We start from the raw sequence: 23,462 nt of genomic DNA, 5'->3' as shown, positions 1-23,462 counted from the left end.
AACCGGGTTCGTGCCCCGGTCTGGGAGGATCCCGCATGCCGCAGAGCGGCTAGGCCCGTGAGCCATGGCCGTTGAGCCTGCGTGTCCGGAGCCTGTGCTCCGCAACGGGAGAGGCCACAACAGTGTGAGGCCCGCATACCACAAAAAAAAAAAAAAAAAAAAAAAAAAAACTCAAGGAACTTTTTGGCCAACCCAATACCTAAGCACAGAGTAAATAATAAGGGAGGGCTATCTTTGTTCATCTAGTAGTCCTCTTTTGGAAATCTTGCCTACATCTCTGAAGTTATAACTCAATCAAATTAATCTCTTTTAGAAGTTTGGATCTTTCACACTGAGTTACTTATCTTAAAAAAAAAAAATACACTTGGACCATGGTGTTTTCCAAAACTTCTCTCCTAGTAAAGCAGCATCAGTTCTTAGTTTTCACACACGTGTATTAAATTTGGAATTTCTTGCCACATTTACATGTATAATCCACAAGACGTGCATTCCACATCTCTCTGGGGGATAGAAATAGTCTATTAATTTGTTCAGGTATGAACTTTCATTCAGCTGACCTCGCACACTTCCAAATGCAAAAGGAACAGAGTAATACTTAGCACTATTGCTCAGAGTGTTCAGCTGCAATGTTTAACTATACATCAACGATCATTCAAAATATGTTTATGAGCAGAGATGGCAGTACAGCCCTAAACTCTTAGGAGAACAGAACCACAGGGATTTGCAAAGTGATATTAGAGGAAAACAGTTGGTTGATTTTACCAACACCTTCTATTAAAAGTGTAGTCATGTTTTGAGATTATAAGCATGATAAAAACATACCTGGGCCACTTCTCTCTTCTGGCCACACACAGCTATTTGAAATGGATTACACTGATTTATGATATAGGACATGCTTGCCTTACCTTCCACCATCAGTAACAACTCCCTCTGCAATTTTAACTCAACCTGCATTTCTGCCCAGGCTGAGGACATGTTAGGAATCCTTGACTGCCAGTCTGAGAGGCTGGGCATGGGCATGTCAGGCTGCAGTGTGACTACATTCGGCTTCTGTGTTAATACAGCCTAAGCCTTGGATCAGGGTCTGGACACTGACTTTTGCCTCTACCCAAGGAGCTCTCTTCCTTTAAATTGGCAGCCATATCCCTGTCAACATAAAATCAAGGCTTGCAGGAATTAAACCTACTTGAAACTAACATCTGACACAAGCTTTAACAAAACAACCAAACCTGGTTAATCCAAATCACTTTGCAAACTCCATTTTTATTTGGATTAAAAAGCTTTAGATGAACAAACATATGATACATACATATTATAAGACTAGTTAATCACTTAAACCTCTTTTGATACAGAAATTAGAATAAACCAAGTTTTAATCAAGTCTGAAAATGTTTAAGTTCAAAAGTCAACAACACCAATTTGGAGATTTTACACAAAGAAGAGTCCCCTCTTAATTCTTCCTCATAGGAAGAAAAGGGTGGGTTCAAAAACAAAGTAATTCAAGGCCTTTTAAATCAGTTGGCTGACATACTATTTTAAACCTATAGGTCTTTTTCCGCACATAAACAAAATTCTTTCCCACATGAACTTACATTTTGAAAACATTTAGGCCATTATACTTTCTAAGCCATATCACTACAGTTCCTAAAACTCATGAAAAAGAAGATGTATAGTTCACATGTACCTTTTAAAGTCAGGGCTTTTTTTTTTTTTTTTCTTTTTCTTTTCTTTTTTGGAAGATGGCTGCCCTCAAATCTTATATCCTAAAATATTGACATTCTCCAAGTTAATATACAGAAAGACATGATTCTAAAATAAATATAGAGCTTTTTTTTTTTTTTTAACTTTTTTTTTTTTTTTCTTTTTCTTTTCTTTTTTGGAAGATGGCTGCCCTCAAATCTTATATCCTAAAATATTGACATTCTCCAAGTTAATATACAGAAAGACATGATTCTAAAATAAATATAGAGCTTTTTTTTTTTTTAAACTTAATTAGGGCCTGCCTAATGGCCCCCTGGCCCGGCTCTGCACTGCCTTAGGGAAGCCCCTGGCTGGATCTATGGTTCCTACAGCACCTCCAGACACTGAGAAGGAGCCTGGAGGAGGAGTGCTCTGGCTTCTAATGCCCCACATAGACCACAGTGAAGAGTTTTTAGAGTCTTCCCAAAGAAGTCTCTTCCAGACCTTAAAAAGGGAAATAAGATGGGTGCATGAAATAAATAAATAACTTAACCAAAATTAAATTTCAGGTTCTTTGGTGTAATTCAAGGATGTCTAGAAATAAAATAATCTGATTGTATTATACAGTCCATGATGATTCAATGGCCCAAATAACCAAGAACTGAAGATTTCTTTATCTGATTCAGTTTAACAATAAGGTACTGACATACTACTGCAAAACATTTTTTAAAATTCAGAACTGTTTAAAATACTTGATGCAAATTGAGATCCAGTGGTTGACTTATAGGCAATTAAGTTATAAGGACCTCCTGTAATTAAAGTATCTAGATACAAGAGACTTTTTTCCATTCTAAACTCTTCTGTCCCCATGATTTAGTAAGAATGGTAAATATCCAGGTATTGATTCATACCAGATTAAAAGAAAAAAAGTATCCTCTGAGAGTCACTCTCAATTTACAAACAGCAGTGGAAGCTCTCACAATGGCAACCACCCTGTTACAATAAAGCAGGTTTCAAAAACGCTGAGTGAAATACTGTTCCATGTTTGATGCTTTCCACCTGTCTGAGCATTATATACTGCCTCCAAATGTTTTTTTCCAGAGTCATATGAGAGAGACAGGGTCATCAAACCTAAGTGTTTGGGATCTGTAATGGTCTTTTTAGTGAGCATTTTCTTAAATTATGATTTCCTTCTCCTGAAATTCAAAAGCACAAGCTGAATTTTTAAATTATTTTATAAAGTCTTAAATTTCTGGTTGAGAATTACAACCCTGAAACTTAGGAGAAAAAGAAAAAAAAAAAAGCCAGATCTGATGAGGAAATAAAGAATACTAAAACATACTTGCATATGCAGGCAATCCAGCCTTTTACAATTATGCTTCTGACACAGCCCATATCTGGTTAATGCACTCCCTTCCCTAAGTTAGGTTAGGTGTTATGTTTAAAAATAAATCACCTCCAGCACACCTCAATACTTTCTTCAAGATGAACTTCAATAATTTGCAATGAAGAGATTTAAAGTTTTAAATCACCTAACGTGTATAGGTATAAATTGTGAATTCATTACAAAAAGATCAAAAGTACCCTTAAACTTACCTGCCAAGACTAAATATAATTCAGGGTTGTGCACATGTTCTGCAAAAATAACTGACACCATAGATGTCTAACTCAGCACAAGAAAAAGTGCTTTCTCCCTCCAGGTGTCGGGGAGCTGCATTAGCTGCAGAAGAGTGCACAGTGCTGACTTCAGATTTCTGAGTTATTAGAGCAAATGTGCCATGTCTGCCAAACATCTACAGTTCAACTAACAACCTTTCACTCTACCTGGAAGAAACAGTTCTTGCAAAAGTGGCTTAAGATATTTAGGCACATGAAACAGACACAAGTACACTCCCCTCTCTAAGATGTAAACTAGGGCCAACTTCACATTTCACTGACAACTTAAACTAATCTGTAAACTCTTGTGTGTTTTTTTTTTTCATTTTGTTTGTTATTTAAAAAAAAACAAAAACAAAAAACCAACCAAAAAAAAACAGAAACAAAAACCCCAAGCCAAGACAAAAAACCTTTGATGGTTTCACCTCTATGGCAACAAGTAAAAAGATAAAACTCCAAGTCTAAATACAACCAATTATGAAACTGGTTTTAAACGAAGGAAACATATGCAAAAAAAAATCTTTGTGTATTTGATAAAGTCAACTTAATATAACAAAAACAAATTGAAATAGCTTATTAAAAGTGTCCTTATATAAAAAATGGCCTTGTGATGTACAATAAAATGCAATAAAAATTATCATCCTTTGTTCCTCCCCCCACCCCCAGTAACTAAAATGGCTACTGTTCCACAAAACTCTTTATGCTTCTATAAAAGAATCGTAATTGATGTGATTAAAGGTTTTCTAGATTGTATGCTTGGCGAATGTTGAGGGTGTCTCGGAGCATCAGATCCCGAAGGCGCCAGAGGGCATCTGCCATGGTGGTGTGGGCCCCTTTACTTTTCAGCCAGTGAGAGGGGAGTCGGCTCTCCTGTTCTTTTGACAAATGGACATCACGTCTTCGAGCTGAAAATTAAAGTGCAGACAGAGAAATACAAATATCAGTCCTAAGGTCTGACAGATTTATTAAAACATTAAACATTTATTATTTATTGAATATTATGAATTTTAACTCTGCAGAATACTTCCAAGCAAATTTCTTATATTGTTTTATTAGGCATCTTGGTTTTTAGAAAACTATTTTACTTAGGTATGAGACTACCTAGCCAAGGATGTCTTGTTTTACACTTGGCAGTTTAGAAATTATCTAATGTCTTTTTTTTTAAAATTAATTAATTAATTTTTGGCTGCACTGGGTCTTCGTTGCTGCATGCGGGCTTTCTCTAGTTGCGGTGAGCAGGGGCTACTCTTCGTTGCGGTGCGCGTGCTTCTCATTGCGGTGGCTTCTCTTGTTGTGGAGCATGGGCTCTAGCCAGACGGGCTTCAGTAGTTGTGGCTCGCGGGCTCAGTAGTTGTGGCCCACGGGCTCTGGAGCACAGGCTCAGTAGTTGTGGCGCACGGGCTTAGTTGCTCCACGGCATGTGGGATCTTCCCAGATCAGCGCTCGAACCCGTGTCCCCTGCCTTGACAGGCAGATTCTTAACCACTGTGCCACCAGGGAAGTTCTAGAAATTATCTAATTTCTAACAATTACTTCACAAAACAGCTGCACAAGATAACATAATTACTAGAATGGGAACATAAAAGTTGTACGAACACCTAAAAGATCTGATCATTAATATTTAATAGTTACTCCAATATTAAAAAAATTCCTAAAATGGTAAATGTGAAGAAAAGGAAAACCACCTACTACTCTTAAAGGAATCAAATGATCAAATTTGGCTTAGAAATGAAAAATGAACAGAAACTTCCAAATTTCTTTCCAGAAACCAGGCAAGTTATTATAGTTAAGTACTGAAAATATGCTGAGCCTGCTGAACTAAATGAATAAACTTGATAGGTTAATAGAAACATGTCTTCCAATATTATTTTTCTTTTTTAAAAATTGAGGTGAAATAATTTTTAATTTACCCAAATCCATCTATGCTATGCCCAAATGCCTGAAAAATAATTGAAAAAATTCAGAATATACTTAAGAAGATGGCATAGATATTTATGACAAAACTAAGCTTTGAAACTCATCAAAAAAACATTTTCAGTATGTAATGTCAATATACAAAGAAGCTCCAAACCCTTCTACTAAATATACAATTTATTTTACTTATAAAGGTATACCTCAGGTTTGGTTCCAGATCACCACAATAAAGTGAGTCGCATGAATTTTTTGGTTACGTTTACACTATACTGTAGTCTATTGAGTATGCAATATAGCATCATGTCTAAAAGAACAATGTACGTACCTTAATTTAAAAAGACTACACTGCTAAAAAAAATATTAACCATCATCTGAACCCTCAGCAAGTTGCAATCTTTTTATAATGGTAATATCAAAGATTGTTGATCACAGATCACCAAAACAAATATAATAATAATGAAAAAGTTGGAAATATTGTGAAAATTACCAAAATGTGACACAGAAACACGAAGTGAGCACATGCTATTGTAAAAACGGTGCCGACAGACTTGCTCGACACATTGCTACAAGCCTTCAATTTGTAAAAAATGTAGTATCTGAGAAGAGTAACAAAGCAAAGTGCAATAAAACAAGGTATGCCTGTATAAGAATAATGGATATTTATCCTGTGATATAATAGGTCCACAGCAGCGAGAGGACTTTGATAAAGCATGGATTTCGAAAAGGCTTCTTGAGAAGGACTCTCCTTACCTGCTAGGGTCTGGTCCCACTTGCTAATGCTGTTGGACTCAGCACTGAGTCCTTCAATATATTTTAGGTAGGCCTCTGAGTGGAGAAGCCGTTGAGTCTTCGGTGGGGGAGCCACAAACATGGGTGTTGTTGGCTGCTGTATGACAGGGGGGCCGGGTGGATGTGGGCCAGGATATGGAGGTGGTGCCTGCTGCCCTGGAGGTCCCAAAACACCTACCTGAAAGAGCACAGACACATGGTGAGGGAAAAAAAATACTCAGCGCATGCTCTGAGAAAGAGGGTAACTTGAATTCTGCTGAGTCCTAGAAGATCCAACTTGGAGGCTCACCTGCTGTCCATATGGACTTCCACCTGGTGCTGGAGTCCCTACCATAGGGGCCACTCCTTGGTTCATCACACCTATAATTCAGAATTACAGGCACAATTAGAGGCTCTGGGTTGAGAAGACTGAAAAACTACTGTCTGATAAGAAAGGCCATTTATAATGCAAGCCTATGATCTCTGCCCTGAGTCTTTGTGGATCGGAACCCTAAGCACCCAAAACAGGATGTAGCATTCATATAGAAAATGCATGTTCTTTTGTTTTCTAGGTACCTTAAATACAAAGCTAGGACAATTTGTCAGATGTACATTAATTATTCATGGCTTAGAAATAATTTGAACCTTGCATAAAATTCTAGTATTTCCCTAGGTAAGCTACAGTCAGAATACAACTATATTTTCAAGGTATTTTTCTTTTGACAACACAGTTTCCTGCAACTGAAGCCCGTGTTTAATTTCAGCAGTAATGGCATTGCAACCAGGCTCAGCTGTATGCAATGTGTTAGGACAGCAGGGACATAAGGGAAGAGGTCTGTGCAAGTGCACATTAAATGACCTTTGTGGAGGCTGGAGGCACATTCTTGCTGTCCTCTCACAGGCCACCAGCACCTCTGGTTCTAACTGGAGTCGGTAATGTTGGCAGAGAGGGGACACTGCCATTTGATAGACCAGCATTTTGAAAAGGGATCACCTGGAAACAGAGCAGCCTTGGTGTATCACTTCAAATGCAAAATGACAAAGGGAAAGAGAAATATTCCATGGTCCTACTATATTTGGACTTTGTATAAACTTCCCTTGGTGACTCCTCACAAGCAATTTCTGTCACACAAGCAAGTTCTGTCTCATAGGTCCTAGTTGATAATAACATGATGTCTTAAATTTAGCATCTGGGGCTATTTTAATCTCAGGACCGTCCATTTCCTAGTCTCATAAAACAGAGCAACAGGTAAGGGACCCAGTTCATTAAAAACTAACAAACTACAATCAAAACCCTGGTGAGCTACTGCTTAAACCTTAAACAAGTCCAGCTGGCTGCACAGAAGGATCAACAGGAGCTAACTTCATATTCTATAGTTTCTTTGGTTTCAAAATGTTGGTATTTTAACCAGGCAGAACCAACCCACTATTCTAAGGTTCAGAATTGCTAAATACCACTTCCAAGAAGTATTAGACGTTTTTAAGAGAGAACACACTAAGTGAAAACAAGCTTTCTGTTTACAAAGCAGGGATTTTCATATCCCAAGAACCCAGAAGGGTACCTGAATCACAAGAATAGGATCTTAGTGATTATTTGTGAGTGAGTGAAGAGGTTGCAGTGGGTAAGTTGCTGCTCCAGCAACATATTATTAACCCCTGTCCCCCTAGGACACTCACCCACCTTAGATTTCACAACACAGTGGGCTTCCCTGAGCAGCCTGTATCAATCTCTGCAGGGCAGCACAAACAAATCAGCAACCAACCCCCTATGTGCCCTCTGTTTACAAATGCCATGCCAGGGGGCAGCTGGTGAGAATGTGGGCTGAGTCACCAGAGGAGCTCACTGAATCTCCCTCTCCTCAAAGCCCGATCAGACGTGCGTGTGTAGACACTAAGAGGGGTTCCTCCCTGTCTCCTTATCATCAGGTGTGTTGTGCTTCCTTCAAATGCATTTAAAATCTGAAAAAGGGGCAAAGGGAGACATCTGCCCCCCAATACCCACCAAAAGACCAGCTACCTAGAGGGTACTGGCCTTCGGTGTGACTCCTGCTGAGTAGCACACGCACCTGGGAGTTAACTCCAGCTTAGTCTCACTGCTCAGCCAGATACTCTTGCCAAGGGGAGAGGGCACAGAATTAAGGACAACTCCACCTGCCACAGGAGCACACCCATTTTATGACTGACACTTGCTGCAACAGCAACTCACAAATAGTCCACCACTTCCGTAATGAAGCACCCACACCCATGAACATTTCCTCCTCTGGGTGTGTCTGGATCAAACACTTCTGTGGAGTTATGGCCATTCTCTAACCAACACTCACATCACAAAGAGTGCTACTGGTTACTGAAGGCTCTAGGCCAAGCCACCAGGTTAGCTCACCCTACACACTGCTGGGCACACCCTCTGAAGCTCTGTTTGGAACTCTTTATAGCCATGGGATCGGTAGATCCAATGCTGTTGTAAGCAAATCTAAGGGTTTCTACATTTTGTCATCTGGGCCAGGCCTTTAGCTAATATTTTGGATAATGGATCAAATACTATTCCAAGTCATCTTAAGGTCACATTCCCTCCAAATAGATACCTAAGGGTCAGTTTTTTTGCATATGATGGCAATTAATATGGGAACTTGTGATTTTCCTTTCATAATAATCTTTCAAATTTGCTAAAAAATTGTAAAGGAAAAACTGTACCTATCCCTGGGCTCCATTTATATGTTTCTATATGACATAACTTCTGAGCTTCTGTTGACAGACAAACCAGTGTCTCCAGGTAGCAGGGTGGGCTATGATGTTCTTTAAATGTTATGTCATGCTTCTTTGGGGACTCAGATATAGAAAACTCGTTCAGGGCAAATTCATTCTCTCCCTCCTTTCTGTCCCTAGAAGGACTGACTGAAGGATTTCTAAAGAGTTCTATATTAGCGACTCTGTAATTCCCTTAGAGGGGAGAAGCTGTTTGAAAAGCAAAGGATGGAGCAGGGACTCTACACAGAAGACCCTTTGAGATAAGAATTGAACCAGAAGAAGAAATGTACTCAGGAGCAAAAAGTGCTTTTTATATCAACTGGCAATTTGGGAAACCTCATTCATTGATAAAGAGAGCAGAGCATGACCTCCTAGGCTGTGTTTGGCTTTCTGAGCACGTGTCAAAATGTTTGAGTGATTTTAGAGTACGCCTCCTGCCCCTTGATCTGCTGAGTCTAGTTCCTGTCATGTGTCCTGTGCTGCTGCTAGGCAGCCAGGTGCTCAAGGACACAGGTGCTGAGCCACCTGCTCAACACACAGGACAGGTCCTGCTGCTGACATCCCTGGGATTCTCAGTGAGGGAAGGCCTGCCCACATGGGCAGCAGGTACCTCCTGGAACAAATGGCTGAAGGAGGAAAAAGAGAGTATGAAGATGAGATTAATGAGTGAATGAGGATGAAGTTCTTACCCGGTGGTGGTATGCCCGGGAGGCCGGGCACACCTGGCGGAAGATGGTGGGGTGGAGGCCCCCCGGGGTGAAGTGGCTGCATGCTGCCCATGCTAACAAGGCCATCAACTGGGCCCTGCAAAGGTGGAAGGCCTGGCGGATAGCCACCCATCATGCCTTGAAGGACACAACAAATTTCAGACATGCATCATTAACATGCAACATGAACTAAGTAATAACAACCCCCCCCATGCACTACTAATGAATAAAGCACCCTTAGTACTGCATGATATAACGGCAATTAGTGCAATTATTTTGTTGCAATAATGAACAAAATATAAAGTTACAAATATGAAATACATTTCTGGATGAATTAGTACTTAGTACATTATTATTTGTAGTTATTTTCCCTGTGATAAATACGCTGCATGTTTTCAGTTAAATAATAATAAAGAGGAGTTCCAGTAACAGCCTTCCCAAGGTCATGATTATTGCAAGGTGTTCAAACAGAGACCCGTTCTGCCTACTGCGATTCTACTGAAGAGTTTAAACCCCATCATTCCACTATGCCCACACTCATATGCCTATTACGGGTACACATGAGGGGAAACTGGAATGGAGGAAAATGAGGCGCACAGCCCTGATCACAAAGCATGGTTCTCCAGCATGGGGGAGGCGGCAAGACTTTTTCAAGACTTCTATGTCCATTCCTCCTCCCTTTTAGCCCCACCACTGCTGGTAAGAATGGATCATGCTTGAGCTTGAGCTGGGGAACAGCTAAGAGTCATCACAATGAATGATGTTTCATCTTTAGATCTCAAAACATAATAAAATAAAGATAAAACCTAACTCCCCACCCCCACCCCGGCCGCCAGCCAACCTAAGCCCAGGTCACTCAGTAGCCTGCACGCGGATCTTAGGAGGAATGGCTGGAGAATCAAGCTCTGTTGACATGAGAAAAGGCCAAATGTCATCATTGTCCCCAAGCGCACAAATGTCCTCACAAAGACCTTCAGTTAACAGGGAACATTTTAAATGAGGTAGAGAATTTCTGTGAACAGAGGTCTTTATTCCTTTATTTTCAAAGTGCATCTTCACAATACAAAATACTTCCTCTGCTGGCTAGGGAAGAATTTCAAAAAACAAGTATTTTTGGCAAAAAGAGTGAAAGGAAGAAGATAATTTCAGAATGTCAAAGACTCATCTATCAAAAGAACTTTAAAGCCATACGACATTTTTTTAAGCAAGAAAAACCACCTGATTTTTCTGGGATTTGAAATGATCACAATGAACAAAACACAAGGCTCCCCGCGAAATGCAATCACCTTTGGTCACAGCTTCTTGCACAAAGGGAGGGGTTGAGGAATTGGTGCGAAACCTCATTTTTATATAATACTCTTTGTAGAGGGGTTCTGGAAACAGTGGAAGACTCCCGGTTCTAAGAATTTTACTCTTTGACTTTCCCTGAAGAATTGTTTGAAAGGTATTTATTTATAAAAGTTTAGTCTTTTGAAGCTATAAAATTACTGAAAGTTCTGAGATTGATTCATCTTGCCTCATTGGTCATATCTAAGCTGACTAAGAAACTTACAATTACACAAACCAATAAAACAAATTTTAAATAATAATACCTCTGTACATAAAATAGGATTATCAGTTTCATTTTCTTAAAATGAGAGTTCAGAGATAAAAACTACTTTTGAACAGACACCATCATCTTAAACATGAGGAGATCCAATGCTACCAACTGTCTTTTAACCATACCACCAGACAGAGCTTTTAGGGATAAGTAGGTGGGAATTCAAGAATGTTAGGAGGCTTTGCTTTCAATTACAAAAGCCCATCTGAACGCAGCCTTCACGGGCTGTGGTTGAAGAAATTATTAAGAATCGAAAGACATGACACTTGTCTTCATTAAACTGTACTTTGGCATTTATTATCCCAGTCACATGTGTTCAAATGAGCTTCAATGCTTGTAAGCAAAGCTGGTCTCAGACAGCAACAAGGCTAAGACTTAGGCCCTATGCAACCTGTAAACCCATAAGAAATCACCCTCTTAAGCTGCAAAGTCCCCATTGTGAACCAAAGGCTGGTTACTGTAGAGAATGCTTGCCCTGCACTCCCACAGCCCAGAAGTCTGGGCAGCAAAAGGTTTAATAATGGAGCAGGGGCTTTCTGGAAGGGGGCCACCCTCCTCACCCATCAGAGCTCTGTGATGTTATTCCCCAACAGGGAGCTAAAATGCTGCAGCTGCTGTTTTTCAATGTTTTTAGCTGTTTGAATTCGTTTTGTTAATGTGTCCCTGGGCTTTTTAGTCAAGGGCACAGTGCTATAATATCACACATCAAATAGAACAAAAGAGAATGTCAATGAGGGAATTCTAACTTTCAAAGTCCCCATGTTCAAGGTCTGATTTCTAAAAACCTCTGGCACCCCATTAACCAAAATGGGCCATGGAATAGAGCAGGCGATTATGAGATTTGTTAGATCAACATCAGTTACACTGAAAGTACTGAAAGCCATGATTCAGATGTGCTTTGGCGAGTGCAACTGCTGAGTTCAGCGATAGTGCATTTGAGAACCTGCCATCACAAAAGGTAGGAGCAACAATGGAAAAGTTATCCTATGCTACTCTGCCTTAAAAAGCAAAAAAAAAAAAAAAAAAAAAGCGAAAACAAAAACAGCATCCCGATGAGCCTGTCTTGACCAACACTATCTTGGACTCCCTGAAAAAAGAGGTCAGACTACTTGCTTAAGAAGAAACACAGCTTGAATGGACCTCACCAGGCTTAGAAAGATCACGAAGGAGGGACCCGAGAAGCGGTCTGCAGGCTTCTCATTGGAGACACGTCAGACAAGAATATTCAAGAATAGCCAAATTTGCTATGGCTACCAGAACCAGAGACAACACACACAAGCAAACCACATTCATCTTTTCTTTTCTTTTTTTAAAAATATGTGACTGGGATACTAACAGAAAATGCAGTTTAATGTAATTAAATAGAAAAGCATTACAGAGTGGGCACAATGAATTGATTAAGGACTTTGTATTCTACTTAGCAGTCATGCACATCGGTGACCAAGAAAGGATTTACAATTCATCGTCAAAAATCCTTTTAAATGGTCAGTCTTTTAAGGATGGCTGCAGCAGAACAAGGCAAACTGAATACTGGAATGAGATGGGAAAATCATCACCACCTAAAGACTAGTTTTGTGTTTTCTCTTGGGAGTCCCTCCAGAACAGAATTCAGGGTCTGTTTATATTTTCTGCTGTAGAACTCTATCAAGAGCAGTCTGCGGTGGAGAATATCGCCAGACCATGCCCACAGCCAGGGAAGAGCTGCTCCCTACCAATTCCCAGGATTGGGCCCAGGGCCCATTTCTGGGGCAGAGGGGAGGCATTGCCCATAAGGGAAAGGCGATATAAGGACAACATGGATGACTTCAAACTTTGAATCTGTCATGAGAAAAGCCTAGAGACTGTGGCTTACTCCTTGTTGGAGGAAAAAAAAAAATGAAGGAATTTCTTAAAGTGGAAAAAAATGGTCTTAGCTCCTGTTTTTACCTGCAACAGGTGTCAACTGCTGATTGAGCATCCCCATTGGTGTTGGTGGTGGCACCACCCCCATGAGAGCCCCCACAGGGGTGCCTGCTCGGGGAGAAGCACTCGGCTGCTGTTGCTGTGCTGCTCGCTCTCTCTCCTGCTGCTCAGCAACTTTAGCTGCCCGCTCTGTAAAGGCATTTCAGATTTTCAATTCTGTTTTTAACCCAGGAATTCAAAATACCATCCATTGCATTCAACAGGACTAGTAAAAACACAGGCAACAGTTCTGTCTCAATGGAAGGAACAGTAGATGACTAGTCTCAACACAGGAGGAGTCGGGCCGATTTCACTTGGTAACCTAGAGTCCAGCTTTCCTATCCCATCTTGAGAACTGGTCTGCAAAGATTTCAAGAATGTTAAGACTGCAACACACATTCAGAAAGCACAGATTTTATTTAAAAACGTCACCAGCATAACCAACGTGGTTAATCTCACAAGGCACCCTGAAGATGAGAAGCGCTACCATTATTCTAGTATTAATAGCATTACAAATTATTTATAATTTCAACATGAAGCAATTCCATGGCCCATTGTAACTTTTGGCACAACTGTTACTTACTATATTTTCCTGATTCCTGGCACCCAATTTTACTAAGATTTGAGGACTCTTGTCATTAGTGTCATGAGGTTTAGCAGCTGAAGAAAATTAACTCTGTAAGGGAAAAGTAGCTTACTTGCCTCCTCCACAAGGTTTTAGGGAAAATAAACGCTAATTTGTACATTCTAATGAAGCAAAGAGGTCATGTTTAATAAACCCCAAGGGAAAAAAATGCATGATACTCCAGGCTACAGTCATCAGAAGCAGGGAATAATATATATACACATATGAAGCAATGGACAATGTACTGACAGAACCAGGTTTCCTGAAGCTGAGTTCAATACTGACCATAAATCATACTAAATCAGCAAAAGTTCCAGAATTCATACTCATTTCATCCAAAATGCAAGAGGAGCATTAGCTTGTGCCAGTTCTGGGCTGTGGAACATCCCTGCTACACCCCTCACTCCTTTGAGCTACTCTTTCTGCTTCTCCATAGCCAGTAGCCCCAACAATCACATTCCCAGTCTTTTTGGGAGCTAGCAGGCTGGACCCTTACTAGAGAACTCTAGAAATGTGCATTCCCAAAGCTCCCACAATACAGGGTTTATTTTGCTTCACCGTTCCTAAATAGGAACTCCTCTCCACTCTTCACATGGGCAAACTGAGACTGGAGACAGGTAGTGACTTGTCCAAGGATACAGAGAGAACCAGCAACCTGTGGCCCTGATTCCTGGTATCAAACTCCAACTGCCACACATTAACCCTCCAACAAGGAATTCAAAAGGCTACTGCTGGCTGATCTAAGGAAGGGGAAAACAGCTCAAGGTCACATGGCTTTAAAGAGAATCGAGAAGCAACGGCTCCAGTCCTCCTTTGTGTGAGAATGTGAAAGTCAACCAAGTCAAAGCTTTCTCGGCTGCAACAGTGTTACCTGCAGAGACCTGTCATCACTCACTACACTGTCCCAGTTTACAGATCCTCTGTACAATGAGCGTGAGGGACAAAGGCCATTTTAACAACCTATTTCCTTGAACTAGCAGTAAAAAAAACACTGATGACCTAGACCCCCACATTAAGTTCTCATATTTTCATTACACAAATGACACAGTAAAATGGGAGAGCAAAAAAATGAAGTTGAAAAAAGAAAATTTCAGGCCTGTGGATGGAATATTGGACTGGCTACCTGTTGGTTCTTTTTGGGCTGTCTTAGAAAAGAGAATTATTAAATGAAGTCAGCCAAACTCCAAACTTTGGGTTTTGAATTCAATGGGTCTGAACACCAAAAGTTCAGATTTTGTGTCTCAGGCAGACACTGCTGAGTCATATAGCTCCTCTCACTAAGTTCTCACTGAAATTTCAGATTCCCCTTTGAATTTGGAAGAATTTCCCAGAAGCCATCATTTCTCCTTCTCTTCGGTTCTGCTCCAGCATTTTTACTTTTACATTATCTCCAGACACATTTCTCGCTCTTGTTCACACTCTGAATAACCAGCCATGCAGTACTGGCTTCATTTGTCCTGGACCAGGCTTTACAGCCATGTGAGCTTCATTTCTAACACTTCTCCAACTGAGTGATATATCTGGTCTTAACTTCCACTAAGGTTAGAAATACCAAAGCTCTCCAAAGTTCTAGGTTCTTATAGAACTGACTATGGTTTCTCAAAGAATGTTCTGTGAAATATCAGTTCTTCGGGATATTAGCAGATATTACATGAATACCTGATCAAGTTTCAGAAAATGCCAGGTGAAAAAAATAGGTTATTTACTATAGGTTTAAAGACTTTCATATGGCAATATGCACTAATAAGTTTCTAAGAGAGAAAGTTTTTGGAGTGCTTCTCAAACTGGTTTTGCCACAAATGTTTTCTGAATGAACGTCTTGTAGGACTAGAGTTCTGCAGAAGATCCTTGGGGAAGCCTGTCAGATAATTTTATAATAGTAAATCAACTGTAATAAATGAAAGGAGTAAACTATTTTTTTAAAAAAAGGAGTTTCTTTGGAAACTCCATAAACTGTAATAAAGGAGGCAGCCTTGATAATTAATTTGTTTATGCTTGCTGGATTTGGACCTGGCCAAGAAGAGTAATGGTGATCACTATGGTCAATAGAGAGAGGGCTTTAAACTGGCAAAATGAAGCATTATATACAATTCCAAATGGAAAAAAATACAGCTCTAAGGGCAACAGTCTTGCCTAATCTAATGTTTATTACTCATTTCTTGATTAAAGACATGCCTGATATTAAAAAACAAGAAACCAAAAATCTCTCTTAAGTATTTGTCCTTAATGGCTAAGGACCACCAAATCCTTGAACAATAGCTCACAGCCCCAAATGATTTAATTATAGAGTAAAAGGAAAATGAAGGCAGTTGAGCTTTATCAAAGAGAACCCAAGTACCTTAAAAGTAGCTATGAATGCAGCACAGGCCAGGACTGGCCTAGGAAACCAAGCGCTTCAGCCAAGCCTCAGCCTGGAGTTTATACATATGGCTTATCGAGAGCCGTAATAGAAGATCACTGATTTTGAAAGCCCCATTTCAGATGAATTTTAACCAAAATTATATTTAACATCCTTGTACAATCATTCCCCAGCTCAACACATGTGTGCTTACAGGACTTAATGAAAGAAAAAAAAAATCATGCAATTTTTAATAGCTAAATATTTGTTTGAGAAATTTGGGGGAAAAAAAAAAAACCACACCAGGATCAGAGGCAGCACTTCCTCAGTCAGGACAAGGCTGACACTTAAACTGCTGGATGGGAGCCATCTGAGACAGTCCCCAACACAAAGTTCACGTGCAAGTGGTAAGAACAAGAGATTCAACCTGTCTATGCATGTGCACTGCTGAAAACACCCTCTTGCTTAGAAAGCTCAGACAGTTGTGCCTATGCTCTATTTACCTTCATATTCTGCTTTCTTGGCTGTCTCAAGGTTTCTCCATTCTGTCCCCACCAGTCGGCTGAGCTCCCCAAAAGAGTAGTCTGGGTGCTGGGCCTTAATCACAGCTCTCATCTCACTGCTGAACAGGATGTAGCCACTCATGTTGATTTTCCGTTTGGAGCCTTCCTTCTTTGCACTGCCTTTGGCAGACTTTGGGGTAGACTGTAAGACAGAAAGCTCTTATAGTGCATCAGAACATTGCATCTGGTCAATTGCTAAAGGTTTCTGGAAGCCAGGAACATGTGACTCAACAGCTACTGTTTTATAGACATATTCAGTTTATAGCTGGCCATTTTCGTGTTCAAAACACAGCTCTTCCTTGCCTCTTACCATATAAGAAAAATGAAAGTTTCACTGAATTCCATGACTGCAATCTATAATAGTGACCTCACAATCAAGTCTTCAGAAAATTCTAGATGAGAAAAAAAACCAATAGGGATCACCTTAACCGAAAGATGAGGTCCTAAAGAGAGAGAGACTAAAAAAGGTATAAGGAATAAAATATAGAGTAACAGAATGATGCAGTTCCTCATTGCTTTCCTTCAATACAAGGCAAGAAGAGCTTTCTAACTAAACCTGCCACTAAAACCAACTGTCTATGTAATTTAAAAAAAAATATTAAATTTTAAGTTATTTGTGGCATCAAGAAAAAAAAACCAAAAACCTGTTTGTTCCTTCCTGTAGCATTCTAGGTTGAAGCTCCCATAATATAGGGGCTGGATGTCTCCTCCCTTTTAGGTTTGAATTTGCTGCAAACCAGAGCTGGAAATAAGACAAGTAACAGGAACTTGTCACCTTCACCTGTGGGGGTGTGTAGGGCATGAGATCCAGATCACTGGCCAGGGGAGTCTGAAGTTGAGGTAGAGAAGGAGGCTCAATGACCTCACTATCCTCTTCTCCCATCTCTTCAATATCATCATCTCCACCTTCTAACTCAGCAAATTTAGCTTCTAGCAACTGGATCTTCTTTTCCAATAAAGGTGAGGGCTCCTTCTGAGGAACAGTCGGTTTTCTAAAAGAAGTGACATAAGAACAAATAAATAAAATGAAATCACCTAACACTACTCCAGGATTGATCAGAAAGCAATATTCTGCCTTAATATCTAGAAGCAACATCCTGCAATCTGCAATGTCTACTCTAAGTCAGCAAGGGAAAGAATTAAAACATATGTTTATAGTCACACCTACTTACAGATGCTTGTTTTTAAGGGATTCTGCTGAATACCCACAAAAGGACTGGGTGCAAAGCTGAGATCTAGTTGCCAATATATAGTGAAAAGAATTTTCGTAGTCTACAGAACTGAGCAACCTCTTTTTTTTTTTTTAATTAATTTATTTATTTTTGGCTGTGTTGGGTCTTCGTTTTCTGTGCGAGGGCTTTCTCTAGTTGCGGCAAGCAAGGGCCACTCTTCATCGCGGCCTCTCTTGCTGTGGAGCACAAGCTCCAGACGCGCAGGCTCGGTAGTTGTGGCTCACGGGCTCAGCTGCTCCGCGGCATGTGGGATCTTCCCAGACCAGGGCTCGAACCCGTGTCCCCTGCATTGGCAGGCAGATTCTCAACCACTGCGCCACCAGGGAAGCCCAGAACTGTGCAACCTCTTAACAGACAGGCTATGAACCAGAACCAAAGATTTCTGCCTCCATATTACAGTTACTGAAGTCTACGCCAAGAGGACTGTTATACCAGTTATCACATCTTAGCAGATTATGAGGATTTTCCTTGAATATCTAATTGAATGAATTAATATTTTCTATTTGAAATGTCAACTGCTCTGGTTTAAGACCTATTAAAAAATACAACCAGGGCTCCCCTGGTGGCGCAGTGGTTGCGCGTCCGCCTGCCGATGCAGGGGAACCGGGTTCGCGCCCCGGTCTGAGAGGATCCCACGTGCCGTGGAGCGGCTAGGCCTGTGAGCCATGGCCGCTGAGCCTGCGCTCCACAACGGGAGAGGCCGCAACGGAGGGAGGCCTGCATACCACGAAAAAAAACAAAAAACAAAAAACAACCAAAAAACCCACCCTGGGCTATGCAATTTTTTTTTTTTTTTTTTTTTTTGTGGTACGCGGGCCTCTCACTGTTGTGGCCTCTCCCATCGCGGAGCAGAGGCTCCGGGAGCAGAGGCTCCGGACGCACAGGCTCAGCGGCCATGGCTCACGGGTCCAGCCGCTCCGCGGCATGTGGGATCTTCCCAGACCAGGGCACGAACCCGTGTCCCCTGCATCGGCAGGTGGATTCTCAACCACTGCGCCACCGGGAAAGCCCTGGACTATGCTATTTTGATATCAGTTTTACTATTAGGAGCTGAAGTGTTCTTTCTTCCTTAGTTTTTCAAGTTTACCTGAAGTAATAAATTTCATCATCTACCACTTTAGCAGAGAGTGAAAACCTCTTCAGTCCCTTGAATTTCTTCATCTGCTTGTCACTTTCATTGTAGCGGCTCTCACAAAGCAGAATGTCATTTTCTGGAATTTCAGTTGGCCTGCAGGAGAGGAAGTCCTTGAATGACAATACAGCACACTTTCCTGAAAGAGAAAATTGGAGAGAAATTAAAGGAGTAAACTGTGGTTATAGCTAACAGTTATTTTAAATTTGTATTATTTTTGAATTAATATATTCACATGATTCAAGTTAGAAGATTTAAAGGGTATGCACAGGTATAAGAATAGATATGTAGGTCAATGGAACAGAATTAAAAGTCTAAAAATAAACCCATACAATTGAGTTTTTATGGGTAACTGATTTTCGACAAGGGTGCCAAGACAATTCAATGGGGAAAGAATAGTCTCTTTAACAAGTAGTGCTGGGACAACTGGATTTCCACATGCAAAAGAATGGAGCTGAAAGCCTACCATATACCATATGCACAAATTAATTCAAAATGGATCAAAGACCTTAATATAAGAGCTACAACTATAAAACTCTTAGAAGAAAAACATAGGTGTAAATCTTTGTGACCCTCTATTAGGCGATGGTTTCATAAATGTGACATCAAAATCACAAACAACCAAAGAAAATAAAGATAAACTGGACTTCACCAAAATTAAAAACTTCTGTTTTTCAAAGGACACAAAGTGAAAAGACAACACATAGAACAGCAGAATATATTTGCAAATTATATCTCTGGTAAGAGTCTAATATCCAGACTATATAAAGAACTCCTACAACTCAGCAATAACAAGACAACTCAAAAAATAGGCAAAGGATCTGAACAGACATTTCCCCAAAGAAGATACACAGATAGCCAATAAGCTCATGAAAAGATGCTCACATCATTACTCATTAGGGAAATACAAATGAAAACTGAAATGAAATACCACTTCACATTCATTAGGATGGCCATTATAAAGGGAAAAAAGCCAAACAAACAAACAAAACCTCCAGAAAGTAACAAGTGTTGGTAAAGATGTGGAGAAATTGGAACCCTTGTATATCACTGGTGGTAATATAAAATGGTACAGCTGCTGTGGAAAACAGTTTGGCAGTTTCTCAAAAAGTTAAACAGAGTTGATCCAGCAATTCTACTTCTAGGTAAATATCCAAAAGAACTGAAAGCAGGGACTCAAACAGATACTCATACACCAATGTTCACAGCAGCATTATACACAATTGGCCAAAAGGTAGAAACCACACAAATGTCCATCAACAGATGAATGAATTAACAAAATGTTATACAGACATACAATAAAATACTATTCAGCCTTAAAAAGGAATAAAATTCTGATACATGCTACACTATGCATGAACCTTGAGAATTTTTTGTTTATGACAAATTTTACATGATTCCACTTATATAAGGTACCCAGAATAGGCAAAATTCATAGAGAAATAAAGTAAAACAGTGCTTACCAGGGGCTGGGAGAGGCTGAAATGGGTAGTTATTGCTTAATGGGTACAGAGTTTCTATTTGGGGTGATGAAAAGTTCTAGATGTGTTCTAGTGATGGTTGTACAATACTGTCAATGGATTTAATGTCACTGAATTGTCCAGTTAAAAATGGTTAAAATGTTGCACTTTATGTTACATATATTTTACCACACAAACTTACAAATGGTAGCATATCACTTATATTGTTTTACACCTAAATTTTGCTCCAAAATAATATATCTTGAGGATCACTGCTGGTATTAATATATTTATTCAACTAGTTCCCTACTGATGGATATTTAGGTTGTTTCCAAATTTTTGCTCTCCTACTGAAGCAAAACAATGTTGACATAAATAATTTAAGACATATATCGGACTTCCCTGGTGGTGCAGTGGTTAGGAATCTGCCTGCCGATGCAGGGGACACAGGTTCAAGCCCTGGTCCAGGAAGATCCCACATGCTGCGGAGCAACTAAGCCTGTGCGCCACAACTACTCAGCCTGTGCTCTAGAGCCCACGAGCCACAACTACTGATCTTGCGTGCCACAACTACTGAAGCCCACGCGCCTAGAGCCTGTGCTCTGCAACAAGAGAAGCCACCGCGATGAGAAGCGCGTGCACCACAACGAAGAGTAGCCCCCACTTGATGCAACTCGAGGAAGACTGCATGCAGCAACGAAGACCCAATGCAGCCTCCCCCCAAAAAAAAGACACATATCAATTTGCACATGGATGAATACATTTGAGGAATAAATTTCTAGAAGTACAAAACCTGGGTCAAAGGGTATGTACACTTTAATTTTTATAGGTATTATCAGATTACCTTCCATAGAGGTTATGCTAATTCATAAACCCACCAAAAAGTGGGCAAATGCCACTTCCCTGTATTCTTATCAACTAGTAAACATATGAATTTTTGACAATTTGATAGGTAATTTAAAAAAAAGCAGCATCTGGGTAATTTTAATTTGCATTTCTCTACTGGCTGAAGTTCGTATTTTCTTTTTTTTTTTGCTGTACGCGGGCCTCTCACTGTTGTGGCCTCTCCCGTTGCCGAGCACAGGCTCCGGACGCGCATGCTCAGCGGCCATGGCTCACGGGCCCAGCCGCTCCGCGGCATGTGGGATCTTCCCGGACCGGGGCACGAACCCGTGTCCCCTGCATCGGCAGGCGGATTCTCAACCAATGTGCCACCAGGGAAGCCCCGTATTTTCTTTTAAGAACCACTGATAAACTTCTCTCTGCTCTCTCTTAATCTTTGCCCATTTTCCTATTGGATGTTGATCTTTTTTTCTAATTGTTTATAGGAGCTCTTCATATATGAGGGAAATTTGATCTTTTTCTATGATATACATTGCAAATATCTTCCCAAAGTTGTCATCTGTCTTTACTTCTGCCAAACATTTTCAACTTTTATATAGCTGAATTTATCCATCTTTCTTATATGAGTTCTAGGTTTATGTCAAAGTTATAAAAATTTCTTTCCCATCACTTCTTTTGGTATCTTTTGGCTACTTCATTTTAGGTTCATTTAAGGTTCATTTAAGCCTGTGATTTATCTGGGAATTTATTTTGAAGTTGACATGAGAGATGGATACAATTTTACTTTTTCCAAATGGCTACCTACCTAATTTCCAAATATTACTTAGAGAAAAATCCATCTTTTCTCACTTACCTGGGATACCACTTTTATCACAAATTAAATTATATTTGAGGCTACTGCTAAAGTTTCTATTCTGTTCAAATAATCTGTTTATTCATATTCATATATCATATAAATAATCTAAATTATTATAGTGTTATGATGTTTTAGTATCTGTAAGGATAGACACTCTCCCCTTCACCATGCTTTTCAGAATTTTCCTGATTTTTGTTTCTTTTTTGACATGATGTTAAAAAATCAGTTTATTTAGTCCCAACTTTCTCACAGAAAATTCCCATTGTTATGTCTATTGGGATCACACTAAAGATTTAGGGAGAATGAACATCTCTATGATGCTGAAAATTCTTATTCAAGCACATGGTATGCTCTGCAATTTGTTCAAGCATTCCATTGACTGAATGATTGACTGGGTGTGTTGGGTCTTTGTTGCTGCGCACGGGCTTCCTCTAGTTTCGGTGAGCAGGGGCTACTCTTCATTGCAGTGTGCAGGCTTCTCACTGCAGTGGCTTCTCTTATTGTGGAGCAAGGGATCTAGGTGCACAGGCTTCAGTAGTTGTGGCTCTAAACGCAGGCTCAGTATTTGTGGTACACGAGTTTAGTTGCTCTGCGGCATGTGGGATCTTCCTGGACCAGGGCTCGAACCCGTGTCCCCTGCACTGGCAGGTGGATTCTTAACCACTGTGTCACCAGGGAAGTCCAAGCATTCCCTTTTAAATGCATTAAAAGTAGCACTAAAAAACTTTCTTTATACAACTGTGGCAATACCTTGTTAAATTTATCCTAAGGTAATTCTATCTTTTTAATATTATTTAATCTTCTTTTTTAAAGTGCATTTTTAAAAATTAATTAATTAATTAATTAATATTTTGGCTGCCTTGGGTCTTTGTAGCTGCACGCGGGCTTTCTCTAGTTGCAGCAAGCCGGGGTTACTCTTTGTTGCGGTGCACGGACTTCTCATTGCAGTGGCTTCTCTTGCTAAAGAGCACGGGCTCTAGGCACGTGGGTTTCAGTAGTTGTGGCACGTGGGCTCAGTAGCTGTGGCTCACGGGCTCTAGAGCACAGGCTCAGTAGTTGTGGTGCATGGGCTTAGCTGCTCCGCAGCATGTGGGATCTTCCCGGACCAGGGCTCGAACCCGTGTCCCCTGCATTGGCAGGCGGATTCCTAACCACTGCACCACTAGGGAAGTCCTATTATTTACTCTTTTAAGGCAATTAGTTTGTTATTAATTTTATATTCAACCATCTTACTTCTCTTATTATGTGCCATGGCTTCTTGGTTGATTCTCTTGAATTTTCATCTCCTTAATTTCCTTATTTGAAATGTCTGTTTCTTACTTCTATCTGCAGTGGCTAGTACCTTCGGAACAATGTTAAACATGAGTGACAAGAACATTCCTATTTTGCTCTTGACCTTAAC

General features: G+C 40.2%; 1 protein-coding gene across 21 annotated transcripts in view; it reads right to left on the bottom strand.

Moving 5' to 3' along the window:
* Positions 1–3,847: 3,847 nt before the first annotated feature.
* PBRM1 (polybromo 1) overlaps positions 3,848–23,462 on the bottom strand; it is a 101,951-nt gene continuing 82,336 nt past the window's right edge. For 9 of the 21 annotated variants that reach the window (XM_055079844.1, XM_055079850.1, XM_055079845.1 and 6 more), the window contains 8 exons: positions 18,857–19,040; positions 17,319–17,529; positions 16,478–16,679; positions 12,997–13,161; positions 9,453–9,608; positions 6,329–6,399; positions 6,001–6,217; positions 3,848–4,241 (listed from right to left, as the gene is read on the bottom strand). In XM_055079844.1, coding sequence (XP_054935819.1) covers positions 4,069–4,241; positions 6,001–6,217; positions 6,329–6,399; positions 9,453–9,608; positions 12,997–13,161; positions 16,478–16,679; positions 17,319–17,529; positions 18,857–19,040 — 1,379 coding nt within the window. In that variant the 3' untranslated portion in view covers positions 3,848–4,068. The remainder of the gene's footprint in view (positions 4,242–6,000; positions 6,218–6,328; positions 6,400–9,452; positions 9,609–12,996; positions 13,162–16,477; positions 16,680–17,318; positions 17,530–18,856; positions 19,041–23,462) is intronic. The other 12 variants (XM_007116599.3, XM_024123760.2, XM_007116600.3 and 9 more) reach the window with 3 other exon arrangements.

This window comes from Physeter macrocephalus, chromosome 18 (assembly GCF_002837175.3).
Source record: "Physeter macrocephalus isolate SW-GA chromosome 18, ASM283717v5, whole genome shotgun sequence".
Taxonomy (NCBI): domain Eukaryota; kingdom Metazoa; phylum Chordata; class Mammalia; order Artiodactyla; family Physeteridae; genus Physeter; species Physeter macrocephalus.
The sequence above is the reverse complement of the archived record's forward strand: the minus strand, read 5'-3'. Positions and strand labels throughout refer to the sequence as shown.